This window comes from Alosa sapidissima, chromosome 10 (genome assembly GCF_018492685.1).
Source record: "Alosa sapidissima isolate fAloSap1 chromosome 10, fAloSap1.pri, whole genome shotgun sequence".
Taxonomy (NCBI): Eukaryota; Metazoa; Chordata; class Actinopteri; order Clupeiformes; family Clupeidae; genus Alosa; species Alosa sapidissima.
Window position 1 is genome coordinate 17,679,532 of NC_055966.1, and position 10,514 is coordinate 17,690,045.

General features: G+C 40.1%; 1 protein-coding gene across 2 annotated transcripts in view; it reads right to left on the minus strand.

Annotated features, from left to right (window-relative positions):
• The window catches only part of LOC121720740 (type II inositol 1,4,5-trisphosphate 5-phosphatase-like), a 13,541-nt gene extending 3,137 nt beyond the window's left edge, over nt 1-10,404 (minus strand). Inside the window, exons 1-6 of one of the 2 annotated variants that reach the window (XM_042107134.1) lie at nt 10,080-10,404; nt 9,445-9,524; nt 9,241-9,338; nt 8,395-8,424; nt 8,115-8,225; nt 4,586-4,732 (exon numbers count right to left, since the gene is read on the minus strand). In XM_042107134.1, the coding sequence (XP_041963068.1) occupies nt 4,586-4,732; nt 8,115-8,225; nt 8,395-8,424; nt 9,241-9,338; nt 9,445-9,524; nt 10,080-10,136 (523 nt within the window). In that variant the 5' untranslated portion in view covers nt 10,137-10,404. Of the gene's footprint in view, nt 1-4,585; nt 4,733-8,114; nt 8,226-8,394; nt 8,425-9,240; nt 9,339-9,444; nt 9,959-10,079 lie in introns of both variants that reach the window. The other variant, XM_042107133.1, reaches the window with a different exon arrangement.
• Nucleotides 10,405-10,514: the final 110 nt, after the last annotated feature.

The following is a 10,514-nucleotide window of genomic DNA, read 5'->3' on the forward strand; positions in this document are numbered from 1 at the left end:
AAAACTTTCACCCGAGACATTCTGTTCCACCACCAGGCCCAAAAATAACTTGTCTGACTGCTGTAGTAACTCACTATATATAGGGATCATTGCAGTTTGCTTAACATCCAGCGCCTAATCTTTCACTTTCAGGATTAACAAAAGATGAGAAATCACAGTTAATGCTAAGGCACAGTTAACATTAACATAATCTATGAATGTGGGTAGGTGCAATGCTCACCCTGTGGGCTAATAACACTGGAGTGAGAATGGAATGTGGGTGGGTGTGGGTACTAACACAAAAACAGCTCCCTCAGATCCACCGTTCCACAGAAGAGTGAGAAAATCTCACAAGGTTCCCAGACTAACCAGTGGCAAAAGCCCATCTGATTGCAGGAGCACAGACGGAAATGTTGCACTATCTTTACCCATCTGTTCATAACTGCACTCCTTGATAAACTGACACACAAACATCCCCCTTTCGATGAAGACTGAAGATTGCTGTGGTTTCCATTACATAAGCAAGAAAATGCTTTGACCACTTCTCTGAGTAAGTATAGTCTCCCTTAACATTTTGGTTTCCTGGTGCTGCCTGAGAGCCTAATGACACTTCACTAGAAAAGGCAGCAGAGGTATCCAGCACATATGACTTTTGAGAAGAGTGACCAAGAAAGAAAGAACATCACACTGAACTGTGTAAGCAACCCTGCGTAACAACTGTTGAGACATTAATGACAACATAACTGTGAGTGTTAATGTTGGGTAAACAGGCAAGACTGGCACAGTGTTGCATGCTCAACCCCTGACCACACTATATAAAGAAACATAATAAAACAGCTAGAGCTACAACAGATACGGCTCCACCGCTGTATACTGCGTTCCCATTTAGGGATACATTAGCCCAGTGGTTTTCAAGGTGTGGGGCGGGCCCCACTAGTGGGGAATAGAGACATGACAGGTGGGGCGCGAGGAACAGGAGGGAATTAGTTTAGTTAGTTAGTTTTGTGCCTATCTTTAATAATACCTTTCTTTTTTGACAAGGAAGATCATGAATTCCAAATAAAAGCCACATGCAACATAAGTGTCATAAACAGAACAACATATAAATTAGAATAACATCTTGATCCAGCGGACCGAGATGGGAAATGTAACGTGGAATCAAAATGCGAAATCAGGTGGGGCTTGAAAATTCCCCACCTCCAAAGTGAGGAATAACAGAAAATGTCTGCGAACCACTACATTAGCCCATAGGTGGGGATGTGTTGTAGGTTCCTTGAGTTCCTTGACTGGGCCGAAGGGAGGGACAAGGAAGTGGGAGACAGGAAATGGGAAATTTCTCAAAAGCAAGTGAAAGGCCAAACGGAATTAAGGGAAACTCCAGGAACAGAAGCACAGTCCTCCAGCATAACAGAGAGAATCCAGATGTTAACACGCCTGTGTTTCCACTGACGAGACACTTGGTCACAGGCATCTTGAACAAAAAGATGCGTCTGAACACAAGATGCTCTGTAAAGGGCACAACCTCATTCATAGAATAGAGCCTTTCCACAGCACTTAAGGCTTAAGGTACTACAGGGTATAAGTAAAGTGAGTTTTACAATCTTATGGCATGCCTAGGAGTTGGCTAGTTGGTTGTCTGAGTTTAGCAAGAGTAAGAAGAAATCAATGGAGTGAGTGCTTACATAGTTAGACCTGAAAGTTTATGCTTTAGTTAAGCCTAAATATGATTGGAAATATGACGTATGATGCAAAAAAAAATGCATTTACACTTGTGTTTTTACATTGCAACAATTTTTTGAAATTTTTCACATTGTGAAGGAAATAAAATTCTACATCTACATTTCTTATGTCAAAGGCTGACCTCATACAGATCTTCCCTCTGCTCTTTAACGTGTCTAGGATGTGTACTGTATATATAATGTTCCCGTGCCATCTAAGAGCATGTTAATTGCCTGACTGAGTCCTTAGCCTACTACCAATCACTGAGGACCTGTTCCTGGTTGTCATGTTGTGGCGCTATGTAAGGTAGTGAGCTGGAAAATGGAAATGTGTGTTATGCTTCATCAGCTCAGTTTCACATGAACACATGGCGGCAATAAATAAAATCACTCCAGGTGTAAATATTGGGTCACTGGACATATTCAAAACCATTGTATTACAAGTCCAGTCCTCTTCGGGACCACCTAAGTGCATAAAGACAGCTATTATTGAAAATGCATGGGTCTCTCTCAACCACATAGTCCTACCCCTATAATCAGCTACCTTGAGCAACCTTGAAAGTGGATTTGTCTGAACATAGAGCCAACATTTATATATGGAGCAGGGGGCAAATATCTGAAAGGCATTAAGAGCATTATAAACATGTGCAGCATAGCATTCCAACAAACCATCATTAGCTGGTTATGTTGGCCATTCTTTCTAACCTAAATAATCCTTTTCACTTAAAGAAAAATACAGTTAACACAATAAAGATGAACAAATCACTACTGTGATCCAACCAGACATAAATAAACTTTGGAACGCTTATCATTTTTTTGTTACTGAAGATTATGTTTAGCCAGGCCATGGTGTCGATGGCAAAGTCCATAGGCCTCAAAGATAGGACAGATAAACGTAAACACGCTCTACCAACCAGGGAACTTCTATACATTGTGAGATATTTTAAATATACTTTCCTCCCTGAAGTAAAACACAATAAAAAAAGTTAACAAAAGTAGGCTAAGTAACCAGTCCTTGCCCGACAAGGGAATGCAGAGCATCAGTGTCTGTGTTACCCTATTAGGACATGCTTGCTTAGCTTGAAAATACTTAACGCTTAACGAGGCGCTAATCTCTTTACACAAACTCCAGGCAGTGTGAGACCTGATATCGTAAAATACAATACAATGAGAGACTACTTTCACTTTCTGGAAGTATGTTAGGCTAACTAATTAACCAATGTTAAGCGACTAACGTTAGTAGGCTAGAGACCAAAACATCACACTAATGTTTAACTGAGCCAACAGAATGGCAAAGCCCAATTCTGGTACAGTACGCAATCATCAAACCAGCATACAAATTACTTCTACACACAGAAGAAAATGAGCAAAGTAACTAACGTTAATCCAGTTCATTCATGCACGAAACGAAACAAGTAATTTACTAGTTGACTAAAATTAACAGAGTTTTTGAGCGGTTTGCCCGAAGGAACCCCTGACGGTAAGTTACAAGGCAGCTCTATCCAAAATTAATAACGTTATGCGAAGTATCTTGGATACTACACTGGACGAATCGACTTTGAAGCAGATAAACCTTAATCCAATCAAATGTTGCATGAAGTTATTTTTTCAAAGAGTAACGTTAGCTTACGATGCTAACTCTTATGACAGCTAACAGAATCACGCCTACCGTCACATTTGTGTTGTCTTGAGAACTACACACTAGCAGCTAGTTATCGTAACTGGTAAATATTAGAACTAGAAGCTACAAATGCTAGGTATAACAAACTAACAACCTTATTTACCATTAACCTGCGTGTCTCACTAGCTAAATCTACCTAACGTTTACATAGCGCTACAAAACTCAGGGATACAATGTGACCATGTACTTACGCTGTCAACTATTTGTAGTCGATGTTACAATCTAAACTGCCAGCCAGGCTAACGTTAGTTAACGTTAAGACACCCCTAAATCTAAAAAGTATCTAGATAGCTATCGTTAACTTAACGCATCCTACGATAAAGTGCAGCTATGGCCGTTAGCGTTGCCAGATATCTCACTAACAGGTTGCACTAAGTTTTGAACTACCTAACCATTAGCTTCTAACTCTAAAAAAAAATCAGAGAACCATTATGGTGTCTTACCAGCTTTCTTGCTCATATGAGGCATTTCCTTGCACACAGACTACAATTCACGCATTCTGTCGTGATTGAAAAATTCCAGTGGTCTGCAGAACCTTTCTTGACAGGAGACTGTTACCAGAGGCGTTCCCTTTTGCTACAATGGTGAAGTGCGTAAGGCCAAAGCAATCAAGCAATACTCCGGATCTTGGCCTCAGAAAATTCTTAAGCAGTAGACTGGACATGAAAGTCGGCATATAATTGCTTTTCTGTTGTGACATTCATTTACACTTACTCACATCTGCATTCCTACATCTGTATTATATCTGGTTTGACTTAGGTAAGGCAGCCAATTTCAAAAGGTACAAATACATAAAACACTGCCATTGACTTATAACAGCCCTTTTGGAAAAATAGAAGGGCAAAACAATATATAAGACCGTTCATTTTGTCTCAATACAGCACTAGTATGGGATTCAGGAGATGAGACCATTTCCTGAATCACCATGATTTAAGAAAGATAAAGAAACTGCAGTGCGAACAGGCTCCTGGAATGCAGACATACAGGTTAGCTGAGATGTAATGGGTGGACACAGAACATGTTAAGTGGGAAAATCTGTGGACAGGTGCAGAGAAAAGCCTGTGTCACTTCTCTGTGTTGGTTTTTCCACTTGTGCTCAGAATCAGCACAATAAGAAAAACAGTTTTTCTGTATCCTGTAGAACATTAGTAACTGTGGAGTGCTATGTAACCAACATATTCAACCTTATATGGATATGGAACCTTACCTGTTTTCTTGTTGTGGCCCAACTTGGACAATGGCTCCACAAGAGATAGGGACTGCTTCAGAGAGCCTCTGGTTGCTGTTACTTTGCGACGATACTTTGCCAACCACTCAAACCTGGGTGCTGCAGCTGGGTATTGTTGGCAGACATCTGAAAAAAGAAAGAAATTAACATTACCACCAATTACAGAATCCCTTTTTTGCCCATGTCCCGTTCGGGGCTCCATAAAATATTGATCAAGTGGGGAAAATGGTCGCATGAACAAAACACGGCTGATTTCTAGAAGCAGCAAAGAAATACAGTTGGACTGCCATGGCCATACAGCTGAGAAGCTTTATGATACTCTATGTTGGTCAAACATTTGAATACATCTAAAAGATAAAGGGAAACAGTGGTCTGTAAATATTCAAAGTGCAAACATGGAAATAGAAATGGTTATACAAGGGACTGTTCACAAAACACTGGCATGATAACACTACCAATAATCAACACCACTATCATCAACATCATAAAACCATTTCCCGAATATATTACAAGATGTTGTACAATTACAGCTGTCTAACTTGACATTTCATACAAGACATAATATACTGTACTGAGTTCTGAACAAAGTAGCATGACCTAAAATAAATGGCACTATTTGAATTCTATAAAACTGCACAGTGTCATATTTTTGTTGTCTGATTGACACATCATGCATTTAGATACCCTTTTGCTACAGACAGGAAGACTGACAAACACACACACAAGCAAAAATATCCTTTACCACATCTAGGCCAAGTGTCATAGGTGGCGTCAATACACATGTATACAATTGTAAAAGCACAAACTACCACCAAGACTTTCCTTGTGTAGTCCCTATACTTACCTTGGTGTTTCAACATGTCATCACAAAATTCACTTTCCATCTCTGCCTGCATTTCACATTCAACGTGTGGGTTCTGAGTGGCCGCACATACTCTCTGTGATTCACAGAAGCTACTCCATTCACTGTCCATTGAATGCTGTTGTGTCCCCACTAAAAATGACACATCCTGCACAAAGCAAGCCGTATTCCTCTTCGCCCACGCAGTGATTTCATTCAAGTCCACATCTTGACAAAACAATGCCTCATCTTCTCATTCTTGCAAATGAGCCACAACAAGTGTGAGACAGGAAATCTATTCACTATAGACAAGACAAGTCTCCACCTCTTTCATTGGAAATCCACGCTAAGCACAAAGGTACTGCTTTATATTTAACCCAAAAATCGTGCAAAACTGGGCTAGATCTATGCTAGATCAGGGAAATTGTCTGTTACAGTCAACAGTGTTTTATAATTAGTCAGCAGGCCAAAGCTGCTGTATGGGATCATCCTCAATTGTATGAGGGGGGAAAACACACCTGACAAGCCTGGCCGGTTCTTCTTGAACACCAGTTCTGCCATGATGATTCAGTGATTTACTGCTCAATTGAGAAGGCGGCACTCAGAATTCAATTAACAAGAATGCGTTCTCCATTCATCGGAAGAGCTTCATACCAAAGCTGAGTGGATATTCTGTATAAAAGCAACTCTAGTGTATGACGTAAACGCGTCCACCAAATGAATAAATGTTATCAAGGAAGCAGAGAGTAACAATGATTCTGAATGAGCATTACTGCTTCCTTGCATCTTCTCCTGGTGCTCTTGGAATGTTCTCAACTGGGATTCCAATGACATAACTGTGCAGACCACCCAATTACTCTAAGCAAAGCATTACACTGGCTCTAATTTGTTCAATTATTCTAACAGTCCTGCTTACCTCATTCTCTTTTACTGTGTTTAAATAGTATAGAATGTGTTTACACCATACATCTTATTTCAATCATTTATATCTATTATATTTAACCATATGTAAGATTGTGGGCAAAACTGGTACTGCAATCACTTTCAAATTACTGTAGACTGGTTTATTCCACCCCCCCCCCCCCCCGACTCGAGATTGCCAACCCGGATGCTGAAACACTACTGACTTTGTGATTAGTAGATAGGTGGAGGGTGGCGCATCAGTGGGGTGTACTACGAATCTCGATTAGTGGGTTAGCAAGGTATGTTGCGCTCAAAGCCAGGCTATGCTGTGACACGAAAGTGGATCTGTTTTAGTGTCGCTATATCACCATGGTATCTTATGCTGTTAACCAAACCTGGTCGGGAGGAGGTTATGTGCTAAGTTATAGCTCAAATCGTGTAATCTAACGCACACTGACCAATCAATTGTCTTAAAAACTAAGTTCTCACGTGTAGGATTCTGTCATATATCTTACAGGTGGAGCTCCGTCTCTACTAACATTTTGGATCTCGAATGTGCTTTAATAGTGCTGTGCGTGCAAATATCCCACTGTGGACGTGCATACCATACAACAACTGATGACAGTTGATTTATTTGATGTTATAGGTTAGACACAAAAAATGACCGCAGTGTAGATTAAGCTATCGCTCATGAATGCGGAAGTAATTGTTTTTAAATAGAGGCGGTCTTGTGCGTCTCCACGTTACACGATTGGCCAAAGTCATCCCAACACCGAGAACGTGCACAGATCTGAGCTGAAAGCCTAGTTTGACAAATATATCACATAACTGCAATCGTAGTATCACTTAACATATACCCCTGAGTCAAGGCTTTGTCAAGCCTTGATATGTCTACATAGCCTAGATATGTCTAACGTGCTTCGTAGTATACCCCACAGGCCAAAACACAACATGACATGACAAAACACAACATCAACATCTGTTGAGGGCTGCAACTTCACTTTTTAAATGACAATATCCTGGCTGGACTACTGTTGTCAGTGATATAAGTATTTGAAATTAACATGATTTCTTAATGTCTAGTGACATTTCAGGGCCATTTTATGATTAATTAAAATACATTTCTTATATATGGTTCCTTTAATAACGTAATAAATACATTTTGAGGTCAAAAGTGTTTCATTTACAGTATGTGACTGAAGTGAAAATATTTCCTTACATTTGTATTTTACATATCTTCGTTCATAACAGGGTTTTTATGCATTGTTTTATGCATATTAGAAGAAGCCACTGAATGTAAGAAAGTTCATCAAGAAATATCTGCAATTAGAAATATTTCATCCATTACCTTAGCCTCGACACCAAGCCCTTCTCAATTGAGATTGAGAATGGGTCTGGGAAAGGTTCATGGACTTATGACTTCCAGCAGTGGCGTAACTAGCAGTGAAATTGAACTTAAATTGGTGCATTAAACTCTTACAAAATCATTTCAGTAGTATAGCAATCTTTTTTGTTTACTTATATCCAAAGGAATACACTTCCATTCCGGATTGTAGCCATTGATTGTATTTGCGTGCCCGGGTTTTAGGGACGTTGGAAATGGATTTCAGTGACCTCTTGGCCAGACGGACAGGCAGAGCAAATCCCAAATTTGCCAAAGGTTCGTATGGGCATTCCAATTCCCAGGGCCCAGGCTACCATTATCCCACACTGACCATGACCTGGAAAAGCACTGATTTGTGTTGGAGTTATTGGATGCCTCACCGCTCCATGCCTTGTTGACCTCACTGAGGAAGAGGCGTGTGTGCGAACCAAAGGGGAGCCTCAGTTCCAGCTCCTCACTGAGAAAGGTTACTCTCAGCCTGGTGTCAGCACCTGCAGCAGACACACACACACACACAAAAGCTTCTGCATTGGCAACCATTACAAGTACACGTGAAAGTAGTCTCCTGTAAAAAGTTTTATTATTCATGACTTGCATTCAAGGCGCACATTCTTCACACAGTATTAGTACGTTTGTTACACATATTTATGGCTCACTCACCAACAACAGCTAGTTCATCTGGTGAAGAAACTGAGGATAAGAAGGCACAGTTAGAGCAAATCTGTCACTGTGGATATTCAAATTAATTACCAAAGTAAACCACAGGATAAAATACTCGTATCATTTGCAAAAGAAGGAAATAGGTTCTGTTTGTCTACCTAATATTTAAGTCCTAAAACTAAGACTTGTAATATTTTTGTTAAATTCCAATGTTTTCTTAATTTTTTCACCCTCGGGTTTGTATAATTTTTACACTCTCAGAAATTGCCTTTATTAATGTTAAGCCAATATCTGAAGTCTCTGGAACAAATGCACATTGTCACGACTACCTGGCTCACACACATATATTAAGGCTAAAACAAGGTGTGATTGCATTTTTTGGTAATGTTCATAGGACTAAAATTGTATGTGGGGTAGCTAGTAGGAACACGACAATCATTGTGGGAATAGCTCAGTTTATAGTCATTTTGTGTATTTAATGTCACTCGTTTTGAACTTTTTTCCCAAATCTAGGGCCTTGTAGATGAGAATGCTGTAGGCCTACAAACTTTTAATGGTTCAGTCATGCTGAGAACATGTTTGTCTTCCACCCTACAAAGTTTGTGCTGTCTATGAATAATACTGCTCAAACATTGCTTCCCAGATACTATAATTTTCAGGCTGTAAAACTGAAATAATTTCAAGGGCTGAAAATAATATGAAGACATGATTTGAACAGAAATATTTTACAGGGTTGGTTTCGGAACCCATTGTTGATACAGACAAGGTTTGAACAAAATCTGAGACGGTGCAGCGGTGAATACCAAAATATTCTCAAATGCAAAAATAAAACAGTAGAGCGAATACCTTCAACAACAGCAAAATCATACGAAATAGGAATGATCCCATCCAAACTGACATCATCTCCAGTGATTGCCATTCGGCAATGTGCATACACAAACAGCCTGTGAAACAACGTCACGAACAATATTTTGGAAACTATGTTGTAAAATAACCGACTTGTTACGCATATCGTCATCATTATCATCATCTTTACTTTAATAAACTTACGCATGCTCTTTGGAACGTTCCACTAAACCCAAAAGTCTGCTTTCAGTGGCATTATTAACAAGGATGAAACATTGGACCGCATGGTGCAGACAAGTTAAGGAGAACATTAAAGTATCGTACAATGTATGAACAATGACGTGAATCAACAAATCATAAATTAACCTGCATTTCATCCGGTGTCAGCACAGACTAGATGGCCCTAGATTTCCACCATGTGGACAGATTTTGAAGTAGATGCTTTTTGTTCTTTGCCTGAGCATGCTCACACGCTACATTACGTGGGTGGCACTCATTTCTCGAAGTTGAGAGAAAGACGTTTTGAGAACGCAAATGCAATAGAGTCACTATTTCGTACACATTATAGTGACAACAGCTACTTCTGTGACTTGTAGCCTAACTGGATGTGACTTGCCGTGTGTTTCGAATTGCACGATGACAGCTTTCAACTCCCAGGCCTCGCCCCAGGCAATTTCCCCCGCAAGTAGGCTACAACTTATGTTACTGCTGCAGCTATCTTGGGAGGGTTGTTAGTTAAGCAATCAAACATAGCCTAACGTTAGCTCTGTGTAACTGAGATTAAAACATGTGCAACACAACATTAACTGCTAGGTCACTTTAAAGGCTGGCAAGGATACTATAATGCAGTTCTCATCTTCGGCAAGAGTTTCTTGGATTGCTATGGACTGATCCATTCCTGCGCAGCCTGACGACACGAACCGTTAGCTTGCACTGGCTAGTACCGTTGATGTATTAAAACAGCCAAGAGGATATCCCGGTATAGACATCGACAGATTCGTCGTATATTTTGCATCCTCTAGACAAATCGAGTTTAGTCTTCTGAATCGCAGTCCTTTAATCCGTCACTCTCTTCTCCAGATGTGCTTCGCCTTGATCTGCCAGACTTGTAGACTTCCGAATTGCCACGCACTGATTAGGGTGACGTCAGATATTGGACTTGGAAGTGGTTCCCCTCCCAACTCTTTCTCTGCCATATTTAGGCCTACGTAGTCATTATACATAATTATTTGTAGAGTGCTGCATATCCAAATGTATTTCATGGGTGACATTGA